We start from the raw sequence: 16653 nt of genomic DNA, 5'->3' as shown, positions 1-16653 counted from the left end.
TCTTATCAAGGGCAAGTGGGAGAATATTAGATTTTGTAACCCTTTGTAATTGGATAAGATATATATAATATATTAGATTTTGTAACCCTTTATAATTGGATAAGATATATATAATATAACTAATTGGATTCTGATGATATATATTGACCAATTGCTTTTGATAAGAGGAATTATCCTAATAACTTATCCTAGATTCTCTATTCTCATCTGTAAATAGACAAGACACTGGATAAAAAAGTATGCATCGTTAAACTGATCTAATTTTATTTGATTTCAATCCTAATATAAAAAATTATTTTTATATTTAATATAACATATTATAGATTTTTATGCTTAGTTTATGACAAGGTTGTTATCCAAACCCACCATCAATCAATAGTATCATTTACTGCAATCCCTAATATAATCCTGTTAACTAATATGAGAAAAGAAGAAAACAACACCCACTAGACACATAGCAATGTTGAACCATTTCTAAAGAAAAAAAGAAAGAGAGAAAAACCTGAAGTACGCTCAGATGGATAACAACTTTTACTGAAGCCACAAACGCAAATATATACACACATGCCAAGCAAGCGAATACAGTCCTCGACTATCTATCGTCTTCAGATCTACAAAAAAATAGTCGATGCCGGTATCACAGCAAATCAGCACAAAACAATTTTCTACAAATGTGTATCAACCAAACCCAATAGATCACTCGCAAACTATGCAACACTAGGAGACACCAGTCCTTTTCCAATGCACCAAAAGGCATCCACAAGATCCATGCCTTTACGAGCGTGTCGCTATCTGAACACCTCATAAGTTTGCTGCAGACATGCTGCGGCTGCCACTGCCACTGCCTATCCTACTTGTTTCCCACATTGCAGATGCCACAGCTCGAACCTCAGGCATGGTCTCCCAGCTCCCACCTCTTCCCCAGCTTGAGCGCCTATGGTGCAATGCAGCTTGTACTTCCACACCCCTTGTCGACAGAAACTCCCTTCTTAAATCCGGGGAAACTTCACCGAGCTCACTGTCCTTGTCATCCACCATGTTTCTACTGCTTAGACCTCCTTCTAGATCACCAGCTTGTGTGACTGCCCTCAATTCATCCCATGTCACAGGCTTTCTACCCATCTCGATGTCACCCACTGCTCTGCCCATATTTGGACTCATGAAACCGCCACCTATAGTAAGTTGTTGATATTCTTGTTCCCGTGGTACCCTTGCACGGAATTTGTTCTTTGATGGAGGGATGCTTGTAAAAAAGATCTCTTTGAAATTTTCTACTACTCCTCGGTTATATGGGTTAGCTCTCCGATCATAACGGTATCTGAAGTTTTCATAAGTCGTCTAACAAAAGAACAAAGAAAATGATCAAAGAACAGCATGGGCATATACACTGAACTGTCAATAAGAAGTTACAAGGAATAATACCTGATTGGTGCTCATTAGATATAAATGGAAGACTGAGAGGCCGCCAACAAACCAAACTGATATGAAAATGTAGATTATGAGGACAATGGAAGCTGGAGTCTTAGTCATTGCTCTCCAAAGAGATATTTGTTCAGCATTTCTAATTTTCACGATGCACACCCAGGAAAATCCAAAGACATAGAGACAGAGCAAAGTTGTTGAGAAAACAAACATATAGAAGAAACGATAGTTCCTCTGCATCAAGAATACAAGTATCAGTAATAGCCAGAGACAAACTATCTCATGAAAAAAGTGTCTTTTATCTGAAGTCATCTTTGTCAAATGCAAGTAATAGCACTAGTTTTGATAATAATGTTCTAGTTGTTGGCAAACAGTCCTGGATGGTCTACAGTTTCAGGTTTTCATTAGTCATTAAACATATTCATTTGTGAATCAAGCTGGCTCACATTAACATATAAGACAATTTCAAACAATTATACAAAAAATTTGCAACTTACAAGCCCAATGCATTGGCCAACCCATGGGCAATGATGATCAAAACGTTCCACACAGTTATTGCAGATTGAGCAGTGTGAGCAACGAGGAGGCCGATAGAGCAAGCAAGTGTCGCAGAATTTCACCTTTACGGTCATCCCGTTCACATTTACATCCTTTGTTCGTGGTAAATGTAATTGTGCAGTTCGGGCACCTCCAACTTCACTATTATCCTCAAAGATTTCAGCTTCTGGAGGATGTGGATTACGAGGTACTATACCCGGATCTCTACCCGATGTCACAAGTAGAAGAATCAAATCCTGAAAGGCCAAGCCCACATCACACTTTGATTTGGATAAAAATACTTGCAAGTATAGTGATATCATGCACAAAGACAATGTACATTGACAAATCTGGCTATCACACTTCGAATAGCAAAATGCAAGTGCAATAATATCATGCACAAAGTCTATGTACATTTTGGTTCGACACTTAGTTGTAATGTTATTAAAAGAAGAAATATTTGGCTAGTAAAGTGCTACAATGGGGCAAGAAATGCATTTGAAATCTGCAAATGCCATAAACCAAATAGGATAACAATTGGGAGAAATATATAGTATGTATGCATCATAGGGTTCCTGAAATGCAGTCCAATATAAGGTTTGTGCCATTTCAGTTCTATTAAAGTGCCTTCTTATTGATGAGTATTATATTTTATGCAGATACAAGTTATGTGTATTTTAACACCGGCACTTCATAATTCAAGGGACCAGATCAACATAATGCATATGGGCACCAACTTGGACTACCAGTTCAGTAAGAGATGTCCATCTAGTTAATCTGGTAATTGACCTGGCAGCATGACAATTATGCTACTTTAGTAAATCAATATTTCTAGGTAACAAAAGCCATGTCAAACCTTTAAATGTAAGCATGGTTATACTAACCAATGATTTCAAAAGGCACTCGGGCGCTCGGGCGAGGTAAGGCGAGGCCTGAGCGCCTCATTTAATGTCCAGGCAGCACATTTCAAAGAGGCGCCGCCTGCGCGCTCGCCCGAGCCCAAGCGCCCGGGTTAAATCATGCAACCGAACTAGCATTTTAGGTCTGGTTCGATCTCATTTGTGTTAGTTGGTTTAATCAAACCAACTAAAACACCGATATCAGCCTCCCTTGCGACTTCCCCAACCCTAACCTTGCTCGCGATTCGACCATCGACTTTTCCTCTCTGTTGCCGCTGCCACTATCGTTGCTCGCCGCTGCTCGCTGCTGCCACTGCTCTTAATTAGCAGCCTCGGCCTTACTCTTTTTACACTCTTCTTACATCAACTCAACTTAGTATACTGTTAACAGTATTTTTTATTTATTAGATTAATAATATATTATTTTAATTTAATACTGCTAATCTTTATTTATTTAAAATTATTGTTAGGATTTCAGGATAAATGGCAAGTGTACAGAGCAACTCAATAGATTCTCCAATGACATCAAAAAAAGATCCTGCGTGGAAGTATAATTATCTAAAGAATTCTAAAGATCATAATGCAGTGACTTGCATCTTCTATGATAAGACTATTAGATGTGGTATTTTTCGTACAAAACAATATCTATTAAGAAATTTCAAGAATACAATAACTTGCAAGAAGTGTCCACCTGAGGTAAAAGAAAAGTAGCTGGCTTATATGAATGAAAAGAAAATGCAAAAGAATGAATCTTACGAAAATTTACTAGAGGATAATGTTAAACATATCAGGGATGAAGAAGAATATTATTCGATAAGTGTCAACCCAAGTGAGAAAAAAGTACACGACAACAAAAGAAAAGAAGTTGAGTACCAAGAAGTGTAAAAAAGAACAGATGGATCTATATATGTTTCAAGGATCACAGAAGTAATAAGGGTAAGCAGGAGGCTCAAAATTAAGATAAACAAATATAAGTGATGCTTGTGATAAAGAAATAAGAAGAAGAACAATTCAGCACATTGCTCGCTTATTCTATCAGACTAGTCTTCCCCCTTAATACAACTTGTTTAGACAGTCTTAAGGAGATGATTGAAGCTATTGGAATATATGATGCGGGATTAAAACCTTCAAGTTATTATGAGATGCGAGTTTCATTATTGAAAAAAGAGTCGAATTATACAAATGGCTTACTAAAGGGCTATAAAGAATCATGGGCAACACATGGTTGCTCTATTATGTCAGATGTTTAAATCAACAAGAGATGCAGGAGTATAACTAATTTTATGATTAACTGTTCTTTAGGGACCATGTTTGTGAAGTCGATAGATGCTTCATCTTTTGTAAAATCTGAAGACAATTGCAAATTCATGGAAGAAATTGGAGAACAAAATGTCGTTCAAGTCATAACTGACAATAGAAGCAACTATGTATTAGCTTATAAAATTCATATTTTGAATTTTTTAAAATTTTTAATTACTTTATCTTCAATTATATGTGTTAAACTCTTAAGTCTTATCAATTTTCTTATCCTTTATCTCAGGTAAATTACTTGAAACAAAAAGACAACACTTATATTGGACTTCATGTGCAGTATATTGTATTGATTTAATGTTGGACGATAATGAAAAGATCCCTGACTAATCATGCTGAGGCTTTAAATATGATAAGAGAACTCACATGTAATAAAAAATTGGTGAGATATGGTGTCACCCGATTTGCTATTTCATTCTTGACATTATAGAGTGTGCATCGTCAAAAACATAACCTAAGAAATATGTTTACTTCTGAGAAATTGGTAATAAGCAAATGGGCAAAAGAAGCAAAAGACAAGAGGGTCACTGATATCATCTTAATGTCATCCTTTTGGAATCATATAATTTATATATTAAAGATAATGGGCCATCATGTTCGAGTCCTTCAAATTGGTAGATAATTAAAATAAACCTGCAATGAGATATATTTATGAGACTATGGATAGAGCAAAGAAGACGATTAAAAATTCTTTTAATGAAAATGAAGAAACACATGAGAAAATTTTTACAATCATTAACAAAAGATAGAATTATCAACTTCATCGTCCCTTATATGTAGTAAAATATTATTTGAACCCAAAATTCTTTTATAAGATTAAATATGTTAGGTTTAATACAGAAGTTTTGGATGAGTTATATCAATGCATTGCAAGATTAGTTCCGAGCCTTGTGGTGCAAGATAAGATTATTCATGAATTATCTCTATATAAAAATGTCGAAGGTCTTTTTGGAATTCCAATGACAATTCGATCCAGGACAATTATATCGCTAGGTATTAATAATTTGATATAATTAATTTCATCTATAGTATGTTGCTATGTTATTGCTAATAATAACATAAATTTTGCAGTTGAATGATGAAGTCTATTTAGAAATTCCACCCCAAACTTGCAGCAATTTGCTATCAAAATACTTAGTTTGACATGTAGTGCTTCGGGTTGTAAGCGAAACTGGAGTGTCTTTGAACATGTAAGGATCACTAAATATTTTTGTTTCAATTAATTTATTTATTTAGATATATGTATTAATATATTTTTAAATTATATGATATGACAGATTCATTTAAAGAGAATAAATCAATTGGAACATCAACGATTACACGATCTTGTTTACATAAAGTATAATCAAGCTTTGAAGGCTCGTCATGATTTGCGAAATAGAATTGATCCAATCTCATCACAAGATATTGATGATTTAAATGAGCGGTTGGTGGGCAAAATGAGTGTCAACTTGTAAGATGTCGAAGGCGATCTTGTATTTGAATATGTTAGATTGACATGGAGAGATATGACAAGAGCTTCAGGTGTTGGAGAATTACAAACATATACAAGATATATGACAAAGAGAAAAATGAATACAACAACATCAAGCTTGACTCCTTCCATTGTTGAAGACATAAAGAATGAAATATATTTTGATGAAGAGAAAGGACAAGAGGAAGATGACGAACTCAATGAAGATGATTTGTTTGAAAATGACGATAATATTGACTAAGATGAATGACTTTGATGTAAATTTTTTTTGTTTTGAATTTTGAGGCTTTTTGTTAATGTGGCATTGTGACTTTGTACTATAGATTTTCTTAATTTAATATCGTATTTTTATTTAAATAATTATATTTATTAATTATATTATATATTTTTATATTTTAACGTCTCGCTTCGCTCAGGTAAGCGGCCTAGCGCTTTGTAAATCATTGATACCAACCTTGTCAAATGACACTTTTTCAATATGTAATCAATATAGGGGTCACTATATAGGTCAGTTAGTAGGTAATAAGAAAATCATAGGCAGAAGAATCTTCATATAACAAATAGCATTGAATTATGGAGATTAATCCATTAGTTTGAGCAACGATTGAATTTGTACTTCAACTAGTAGTTAGCAACAAACATACATCACACTTATGATAGTGGACTGGGATAAGGATGTCTTAACACGGAAAAACGGAAACGAAAAGTAAAAGAACAAAAATCCAAAAACCCTCTTATGCATGGGAACTTGAAGCCGACAAGGATACTTGCAAAATGACTTAACTAATCATCTGGAAGAAGCTAATGAATTAGAAACTCCCTTTTCTTCGTACTTGAATTATAAATGACAAATATGCTTACTATAGCACTTATAAACAAGGAAAATTGGAAGCTTGTATCTTCAGTAAAAACTTCTATCGAGGTCATGAGATCCAAATCAGAATTTTATGGTTCAGAGAGTAGAGAGCGAAGAGCAACAAGTGTAGTTTATGGCTAAAATTTGGAAAAATAAATCCAAATTATTAGCAAGCTTTCCATATTTGTAGGAGTTTTAGGGATGCCATATCCTTTGTTTTAATGTTCCAATGTTCAATATCTCTATAGGATACTATAGAAGCAGCAACCAAAATGGAGCATCTAAATACCAAAGGAAAAAAGCCATGATAAGGGGACAAGGATAATGAAGTACTTACATATAAAGTGAACAGGACAGCTATTACCATCACTGGTATACCCAGAGTACTGGAAAATTCATCCATTAGTTTTCTGGCAACAAACACGCAGAAGATTGAAACAGGTGCAACAATCAGGAATATGGTGAGAAACAATGATCTCACATCAGGACCAAATATAAATCTCCCTCGAAGAAAAAAAATCTGCACAAGATATGGCAAAGATGTCAATGAAGGAACCAAGTGTTCAACTTCTAAAAAAAGAATTTTCTGCATGATTGTCATAAAAGCATTGAAAACAAAGAGTAAAAACAATCCATTCATCTCACTAATAGGAAAGGTAGAGCAATCAGAAAATTATGCATGAAACTGAATCAATGTAAGCTAGTACTCACTCACTACATGGAATGCCAAGACTCTTAGTAGGTTCTACAGTTGACTTATTTAATATAAAAACTTTAATATTCAATCCAAATGCAGTACATGCAGAAACTTCCTAGTATTATTGCAGGTGTTAAACAGGTAAAATTATGCTCTCAAGTAGAACAAGGCCGACCAACAACTAAGCCGTTTTTAGCCTGACATAAAATCTCGAGCATTTCACATCCTCATAAGTTCTACTGCACATACATGTACAAAATAATTACAAAGAAGGATGACAAAAGTTAACAAAAGGTACTTTCAAGGTTGTCTTGATTGTAAAGACAATGACTACATCTTTAGTATAGCAATTTATTTAACGAGTTCTTTGTTTCAATTTCAAAAGTTCTCCATACAGGGAACTAATGCACCATAAATACAAAATGATTTACTAACAAATGACATAATAATTCAATTTACACAGAACAGGAAACTAAATGGATATGACAAGCCTAAAATAGGTCTCACAGTACTCTTACATTTTATTATGAACAATAGTGCATGCAAATAACTGTCTTGTATGGATCAGTATAAACCTTTATTTTTTTCAAATGTAAATGCAGTGCAGAATAATGAGTTAAAGACTTCTGAACATTGTTCTCCATCGGCTTCAAGGTAAAACTAATCTACACATGTTATGAGCTTATGACATTTTTTGGATAAAACCAAACACAGCAACGGAACTCTACATTCAGTGGATAACAAGGAAGCCAGTAGTTAAATATAATTAGCAAAAGAATCAAGCCCAACATACAATGCAGTTCGGATTCATTCGATAAGGAAAAATAAGCTGAAAGTTGAGAACTTTATAATGCACACAAGATGAAGATTGGAAAAGGAAATTCACTTGACACATCAAATTCATATCCAATAACACACACTTGTACACTCACGCATGAACGCCAGAGGATTTGAAGAAACAATACAAGAAAACTTCAGAAACTTTTAACTTTCCGATCTCTCCTAGACACGAATCACGCAATCAAAACCGAATTTGCCCAATAAGCAAGTCGCAGCCATTCCACCAATCCAGCTGGACGGAGGCGTCGATGAAAGTTTGAGGACATAGATCAACAACACTTACGTTGCTTCCCTTCCAGGCCTCGAACACTCTTGGCGATTCCGCATCCGCCGCCATGCCGCGGGAGGCCAGATCCGAGCCGCGGGGAGGCGGGCCGACGTGCATTAATCACCTCCAAACCACCTCGTATCGTCCTTCCTGAGAGACCTCGATCCTGCCGAATTTTTCCGCTGTCGGACGAAGAAGGGATCTTCCCTAGGGTTCCGACTTGCTCCTTGCTAAGACAGGCACCGGGTTACCCCGATCCGTCTCGCGGATTCCAGCTGCCTCATCCTCGATCGTGTGTCGCATTACCTCTGCCGCCAGCCGCCGCCGCCTCAGGCGGTTGGCTTTTAGACCGACGAGAGCATCGGTGGAGACTGGTGCCTTGGACAGAAGAGAGTGAGAGTATTCTACTGAAGGTCTGAAAGTATCTTTTATTGGATAAATTGCATATAAATATCCTTGGAGACTTCCCGGAAAAAGTTGGGAACTTTGGGTTTTTTTCTCTGTAACCAAACAAATTCTGACAGAGTACTACTCTCGTGTGTATATAAAAAAAATCATTTTAACTCTATAATTTTAAAAAACTTTTATCATAGCCTCAACTCTTAATTGTACCCCCTCACACTTAGCCGCTTATCCTGTTGATCCTCGCCCGCCCATCAACTCTCGTACGGAGGCATAGGCAACTAGAGGAGAAGGAGCGATCGGTGTTGTCAACCTATAAAAGTATTAGCGATTAAGGAAGGAGAGAGAAGGTGATCGACATTGCCTGTCAACCTATGTAAAAAGACACAAGTGATCAAGAGAAAAAAAAAAAAAAAAAAGACAACTGTATTGTTTATCAGCTTGCACATAAAGACATGGATGGAGGGTGAAAACTAATAGAGATAAAATAATCAATTTTTTAGAAGAAAAAAAATAATTTATAAAAAAATTTCAAACTTATGAAGCTATACAAGAAAAACCCAAAGTTATGATTTTCTTTCATGAATTTTCTTGGCTGGCGATCCTGTAGTGACACCATCACTGTGAATTGGGAGACCTGGCAGTGCTCCCTGCGTCCACCGACACAGGAAAACCTCCAAAAATCTCGTGCTCTTATTGGTACTTTCAGCACCGGGTTTGTCTTTGACGGATCTAGTAATAAAAACTTTCCAAAAATTCACACGCAGAAGATCAAATTGGATAAAATTTGAATGGGAGACTAAATAATAATCAGATTCTGTGGGTAAACTTTAAATAAACAAATTCAAAATTGAGTCAATTTGAATTTATCCATCATAAACTCCTAGTATAAAATGCTTGAGTACGATTCTGTTCTTCAATCAGTTTAATTTGACACAACGATATTTTCAAATGTGAAATAAGTGAAAAAGGTTAAAGGCTCCTATTTTTGAGAAAATAAGGTAACCAGCTCGTTCTTGAATTTTTTTTTAAATCCAAATCTTACTCATTATACTGCTCATTACAAAGAACATCTCAACAAGAACCAAATTGAATTAGATAAAATTTCATACTCTTTTAAAAATAGCCTGAATTGGCATGTTTAACTCGTTTTATTCCTAGTGTCAAAAACAAATTCCAAACAAATTAAATAAAATTTGAATAAGAGATATTTAAATGATGACGAGATTTTAGATGTAAAATTTGGCTTGTTGCAGAATTTCAACTTTCTGATCAATCAATGTGCCTGCACACAATCATTTAACAGGGGCTTTATAGTTCTAATAACTTCGAGAAATTCAGTTGCAATTAGGGGAAAAAAAACGTTGTGAAGAGCTCATTGCAAAAACAAGGAAAGTGTTGAGAATGCATGCAAGGCATGTCTGTGCGTGAATGTTGGATGCAGATTATCATTTACGAGTAGTCGCCCAAAAGACTCCCTTGCTACAAATGTTTTGATACATTTGGAATGGCAAGCGCCTTGCGATTTGCCATGATAAGCAATCTGCAACTCACAAAAAATGGCAAGTGCAAGTCAATCGATGGAAACCAAGGGATGTTAAGAAAGTTATGCAGTTAGAGAACATACCAAGCCTGTAAGAAATTAAACACTACTGGCATTTGGGGTACAGAACATCGTAGTGGCCAAGATGACACAGCAACTTCACCCGCGGTGTCGATGACAGATACGTCCTACTTGGATTGCTCCCATTAGTCACGACGTCACTTGGAGTAAGAGCACCTCCATCGGACGAGTTCTGGTCAAGATACTCCACGCTTATAGGCACACCCAAAGCATCCGATAAAGCTACGATCTGAACATGGTTGCTTTCCTCCCCCAACATCTCCACCGACTCCTTGCAGAACTGTAAGCAAGACACAATAGATGGATAAGAAATTATTCACCAACAAGTTGGACACTGCAAAAGTGGAATACATTCGATGACACACGCAACTGCATGATACTAGCCTAACACAAAAAAGTCTACGACCAAAAATACATGCGATGGACAGACGGACAGCCAACAGGCAATAGAAAAGACAAACTACTAAGATGCCTCATAAACTCTACTAGGCCACCTCTACAGATTTACCAGGCCAATAGGCAACAAAAGGGACATATTGGTTGTACATTAAGCAATCTGACCTTCGGATGCAACCAAACATGGATGTAACGAGGATGAGAAGTCACAAATAACCTGGTCTACGCTTGTATTCTCTAAGCCAATAATAAATGGTTCAAAAAATGCTGCTCTTCTGCGTATTTCACCAGACGCAACAATTCTGAAGAACAAAACAACTGCCAGAAAACTTGCTTAGAAGATAAGAGTTATGTTACAGAAAAGGACAAACAGTCTGGGGCAAATTTCTTACGGTTATCTGAGAACGATTCATCACGGCTTATCTGCAGAAGCTCCTCATGACTGTCAATGCAAAATGTGCATGTTATGACATTGAATGGCAGAAAACTCAAAAGTTATTTTCAGAAAAATATACATTGTTTCTTGGTGGCAAATACAAGACACTTGCAATTGAAATCCTACCTTATTGGAGGACAGCTTTCGTTCAGAACATTTTCCAGCAGGCTAATGAACATCTGAGATAATACTCATAACTATCAGAAAATTATCTTCACCGAAGCAGACCTTTTTTTAGTCCTTATCGAAACAAATTTCACAATGAGAATTTCAGCAGGAAGCAGTATATGATCCAACAATATGTAGTAGAAGGGGGTTCTTTGTTCAAAATCCGCCAAGTACTCCTATATGTTCATAATAGATATACCTTAAAGAGTAAATACTGAAGCCAATTAAAAAATTCTTACAACATGCCAGAGGATATGGATCCACTGAAAGTGATTGGTCACCAGTAAAGCAAGATGGTCTCTAGTTAGTTACCTCACAAAAAGTGTTCAGATAATTTCACAATTAAAGCCACAGTTCCATATGTCAGTTAGGCCATTTCATGCCAACTGGTAATTATTATTATTTTCTCAATCACCCAGTATCTCGATACTATATCAGTCTGAATAAAACTCTGAGAAGGGCGAAACCAATCAGTAGAGAGCTGATTGGGATTTCATAGGTAGGCAAAGATAAGCATGTCTGCTGTTGATCACATCCAGAGAGCGGAAACGGCAAAGGTAGAAGAAATGAGAGAAAAAAACAAATATGAGAGAGGATAAGGGTCAAGCTACTCAACCAAACTACATAACCTAAACAAAAACTAAAACCATGTATATCATATTGTCTATGTAGGCCATTGACAATTACATATGAAGGTCATGTAATCAACACATATTAGGCTCTTATATCAACGTCACAAACAATAATTAGATTATCTGTTAAAAAAAATAAAAAAGACAACCTAAAAAATTCAGAACTAAACCTAAGCAGCACTCAATTCAAACCTTATTAAATCATACATAGAATATAGTGCATGGCCAGATGACGCTATATTATGTTTATATATGAAAGTCGGATAAAATGGATGTAGGATCTAGAAATATTATCAAAAGAATTTCTTGGACCTAAAATCTCAAACCCATGCCATTGCCTGAAGTCGTGGCCTAATTTATTATTCATTCTGGGTCAGCTAGCTGGACCAATCAACTAGCTTGACTGCTTTGCATATGCCTATGGATGCTGAGGGTATTCTGCACAATCGAAACTAGTGATACGCTAGGCTTTCAATGGAGCAATCTATTAATTGCTTACAATGAAAGAACAAGTCATAACGTCCCAACTATTGGGGATATCTAACTACTGCTTACACCAAAAAATAGACCAAGGAACCAAGGATTGTATTGAACAATCATGTCCATCAAAAGCCTAATTCCTTGGCTGACTGGGCTGGGCTACCTTTTCCAATGTCCTCCATCAGGGAATTTATGCTTCATTTGAACTTTCCTACTGTATTCGAGTGAACGCAAAATTAGATTAAAGAGTAAGTTTATTGACATCGACAACTATATTATATATCACATTACAGATAAACAAGAAAGAAACGCTCTATGACCAGCAGTCTAGTATTTGTGAAAAGCAAATACATAGTAACATGTTAAAGAACCCCATTGGTTATGAGCTCAAGATACCGCCTAGGTGGAGGCTTATACTTCAAAGAAGAAATCACCTTGTTGTAATTGATAATCTCGGGTGGAACATTAATATGGTAAAATGAAAAGAACTAATATATCATCTAAAACACCATAAAACAACAGCAGTGCATAATAATGAATAAAGTCCTAAAATGGCTGCTTTCTAATTTACAAATGAGGGCTTGCTTGTGCTTCTTTCTTTAGTTTTGGAAAGTTGTTCATCAATGAAACAAGAAAATGTTCATTCGATTCTTGGTCCTGACACATATCCAATGATACATGCAGTGATATCAAAGAGTTGTAATCTTCTAGCTATGAATGTTTGGTAGAAGACTCCTAGAGAAGTACATATTATCCCCAAATTCTTTAATGAGAAAGTTCAAGCAGTTTCTCTGACTTAAAAGACTCGTATTGTTCATCTACACAATGATATAGGCACATTGAATTGGAGGATAAATCAGAAAGGGAGATCTAAACATTTTTACATGCTCTATTTAATCTGAGAGAATTAACAGGAATACATCTAGCATCAGTTACCAGCATTTGTGTTGGTTCAGTATACTAACTAGAAACATGCATAGATCAAACTGCAGAAATTAAATTAAATATAAGTAAAAATCAGGAGTTACAAAACTTACGAAGAAGAATTCATCAACCATAAAATCTGGATCTCCAAGAACTTGTAGTGTCTTCCTACACATTGCAACATTTGCAAGAATACGATCAACCTCAGCTTTGTCTTGTGTTGCCACAATTTGTTCCTATTTTCATATTACATAAACATCACTAACTCATGCTCAGAACATCGTTTGCAGTGAACTCACAAAATACAAAGTTCACAAGGGTTGTCAGAATTTTCTTTTTCAATTACCAGGTAGGAGAACATAAAACTTCGATAGAAACAATTTCCATCACCCCGTATTCGCCTCAGTGCAGCATATTTATTGTTAAGGAGCTGCAAGTTAAATAACATATGGATACAAACAAAATAGAAAACAGTGTAATGCTCAGAAACTATCAACAAGCATAATGAATAGATCAGCAGCATCTGTCTGTGTGTCACCCCACCAAAATGTACCTTGATCTTTTCCTGAAGGATGTGGTCGCCTGACCGAATCTCAGCAGCTAAGAAGGAAAGAGGTTCCTGCACAGTCAGAAGAAGAAAAGTATTGTTTTTACATGACCACATTGTATAATTTGTTACAAAATTTTTTTTATAGTACTTACAGTGAAAACATCAGCTTAGTGAAGTCATGACATAACATTTTAACTTTTGAACAGTTGCTGACCGGTGAAATGCAATTTCAAGTCCTAAAATTGTGTACAAACATTTTGCCATGTCTTTAAATGTTCAATGCATGGAAGGAGATATGGACACACAGACAACATATAATAGACACTGATACAATGAACCCCCATAAGTTGTATAATACAAGATGGCAAGGATATGGTTAAAAAACATAGCTTGTGTTATAGACCAACTTTGGTACAATGCACTTGATTTATATTCTTATTTAAGACTGGCACTGATGGCAAAAGAAGGGGTCATGAGCCCTCTACCCGAAGTCATCTACCCAGTGCGCTGTCGATATATGTCACTAAAGGCCAACTGCCAAACAACTCTTTGATCACAAATTCTAGTGGCGGCCATAGAGACCGGTCCTCACTCCAATCATACAGACCCTGATACCTCTGGCACACTGGCACCGACTAAATTTTGAACATTTATTTCTCAACAATAACCTTGCAGTTATTGCTCTTAACTGCACATCGTACCCATTGGCTCCAATTCTTGGATCATCTTGCAGGTCAGACATTGAATTTGGAGCCCGGTCGGAGGCAAGCCTCAACATCAAAGCTCTGATCCAAACAACTCACGTTAACCATCACTCCTGCTACTACAGTGTGCTTGACAAAGCAAGACATGGGTCATGCAGGCTCATTAATCAATGATGGCAGTTAGCTAAAAGTTAAACACATGAGATACAAATTCAAAAGGACTTTCCGTCTTATAGTAAAAAAATGATCAAAATTAGCAACAAAAATAAAATTGAACTCAGCCAGAATTAGTCAATTCTATCTAATTCTAGGAAATTTAATCGACTAAAGAAGAGGAGAAGAGTGGAAGGGAAGAATAGCAAAAAATAGAAAGTTGACGTGAAAGAGAAACGAAACGGAAACTTATGACAATGGTTGAGATAGAGAAAATACTGCTACTGTTGCGTTCACTAGCCATTATAACCATTGTTTTTGTTGTTTGGCATCATTATTGCATTGTTTTGTTCATTTTCAATACAATGGAAAAAGAAAGGATACTGGAAGTGTAAAGAAAAGGAAAAATAGTAGCCTAACATTTCGACGAAAATGAACATGATATGACGCAGAAGGGAGATATATCATGGGATTCAGAATTGATCTCGAATTCAATGCGAACTCTCTTTATTGGTTTTACTTACTAAGTTGGGCAAAATACTCTTCCAAGAATTCGGGAAATGTGCAACATCGACATGAAGAAATTCAAAGATAAGAGATGAAAGAAGCTAAGATCCAAAAGAGCAGGGCGATTCGCTCACCTTGTCTCCAACGCAAGGGTTCTTGATGGCCACGTCGTCGCAGATGCCGAAAAAATGCTGCGTCAGGTCCCTCCAAAGATAAAAGACGAAATGAACTACGATCCAAAATGGTAGGGCGATTCCTCACCTTATATCCAAACCGGTGCTTGGAGTCGCCGTACCGACCATCAGACAAGCTGGCAATATAGACATCAACAAGATCAGGGTAGGAACCGGGGACCTCGGCCGACGATTTGGGATCGACCCCCAAGGAGGGCACCTCCGGCATCGCCGGCAAATCACCTTCGGCGCCGTCCCCGTCGCCGCTTCCATCGCCGACGAAGTCGTTTCCGGCCTTTCGCTTGTTCGTGATCGCCTCGGCCTCTTGCGCCATGTCGCCTGCTGTTCTTCCCCGCCGGTTTCAGGAACCAGAAAGCAAAAGGGGGAGAGAGCAAAAGAAAGGCGGTTCCAAACCTTAACAACCTCCGAACTGTGAAGATGCTGAGTTGGCGAAGTAATCGTTGGACATTTCGTTTCCGGCTTCAATCTTTTTTTTTTATGAAAATGAAAGAAAAAAAATGGTTAAGCAAATTTTTTTTTTTGCTATTCGTAAATCTTTACTTCATACAATCATTAAAAAATAAAATAATATATTTTTATTAAATACAATCCTCAATTATCTATCATATTTTTCTGCCTTGGCTCGATCTCACAACGCGTGAGGCATTTGCCACGCTCCGAAGGTGATAATATCATGCACAACACATGATAATAACCTTTTGCCTTTGGACTTGTGAGTCGAGATCGAAAGGACGAGTGCCACCATAATCAACATCAATGCTAGTATTAGAGTGACTCCTTTTAACCCTCCACTCAAAAAATATAAATTTTTGTTAATAGTGCTTTGCTTTGGTCATCCACTGTGCTTGACTAATTATATAGTATCATATGTAATTAATTTCATTTAACATTTCGATCTTTACACTTTTAAAAATTATATTGAGATCTTTATATTTATACAAATAAAATATTTAGATTCATTAAAAAGATAATTTTATAATATTAAAAATAAATAAAGAAAAATTTTGTTGGAACAATATATTAATATTCTATTTTCTTAAATATATGAATCTTAATATAATTCTTGAAAATATAAGGATCAAAATATTAAAGATAACTAATTATCTTTTATATACCCACTTAGTGGTTTGTGACGGTAACGACAAGAGCACGAGATATAGAGAAATAGCACGAGAGATA

At 36.2% G+C, this 16653-nt stretch overlaps 2 protein-coding genes across 2 annotated transcripts; both read right to left on the bottom strand.

Moving 5' to 3' along the window:
- Positions 1-508: 508 nt before the first annotated feature.
- Positions 509-8819, bottom strand: LOC135652247 (probable protein S-acyltransferase 7). The gene is made up of 5 exons (XM_065173067.1): positions 8320-8819; positions 6837-7019; positions 1920-2216; positions 1423-1656; positions 509-1338 (listed from the first exon to the last, which is right to left on the bottom strand). Exons 1-5 carry the CDS (start codon positions 8419-8421, stop codon positions 802-804), a joined length of 1353 nt encoding a protein of 450 aa, XP_065029139.1. The 5' UTR covers positions 8422-8819; the 3' UTR covers positions 509-801.
- A 1280-nt stretch (positions 8820-10099) lies between these two features.
- Positions 10100-15923, bottom strand: LOC135583661 (OVARIAN TUMOR DOMAIN-containing deubiquitinating enzyme 1-like). Its single transcript, XM_065172753.1, has 10 exons — positions 15542-15923; positions 15415-15435; positions 13920-13985; positions 13713-13796; positions 13480-13602; positions 11289-11341; positions 11119-11168; positions 10944-11044; positions 10334-10610; positions 10100-10249 (listed from the first exon to the last, which is right to left on the bottom strand). The coding sequence occupies exons 1-9, from the start codon at positions 15785-15787 to the stop codon at positions 10356-10358; spliced, it is 999 nt and encodes a 332-aa protein (XP_065028825.1). The 5' UTR covers positions 15788-15923; the 3' UTR covers positions 10100-10249; positions 10334-10355.
- Positions 15924-16653: the final 730 nt, after the last annotated feature.

Source organism: Musa acuminata, chromosome BXJ3-11, assembly GCF_036884655.1.
Source record: "Musa acuminata AAA Group cultivar baxijiao chromosome BXJ3-11, Cavendish_Baxijiao_AAA, whole genome shotgun sequence".
NCBI classification, from domain to species: Eukaryota; Viridiplantae; Streptophyta; class Magnoliopsida; order Zingiberales; family Musaceae; genus Musa; species Musa acuminata.
The sequence above is the reverse complement of the archived record's forward strand: the minus strand, read 5'-3'. Positions and strand labels throughout refer to the sequence as shown.

Coding starts and splice junctions, on each gene's coding strand:
- LOC135583661 (XM_065172753.1), bottom strand. CDS start 15,787: ATGGCGCAAGAGGCCGAGGCGATCACGAACAAGCGAAAGGCCGGAAAC. Junction 13,603..13,712: donor GTTTTATGTTCTCCTACCTG/GTAATTGAAAAA, acceptor ATATGAAAATAG/GAACAAATTGTGGCAACACA. Junction 10,611..10,943: donor AGAATACAAGCGTAGACCAG/GTTATTTGTGAC, acceptor TCTTGCTTACAG/TTCTGCAAGGAGTCGGTGGA.
- LOC135652247 (XM_065173067.1), bottom strand. CDS start 8,421: ATGCACGTCGGCCCGCCTCCCCGCGGCTCGGATCTGGCCTCCCGCGGC. Junction 2,217..6,836: donor CTGTCCTGTTCACTTTATAT/GTAAGTACTTCA, acceptor TTGGCCTTTCAG/GATTTGATTCTTCTACTTGT. Junction 1,339..1,422: donor ATCTAATGAGCACCAATCAG/GTATTATTCCTT, acceptor TTCTTTTGTTAG/ACGACTTATGAAAACTTCAG.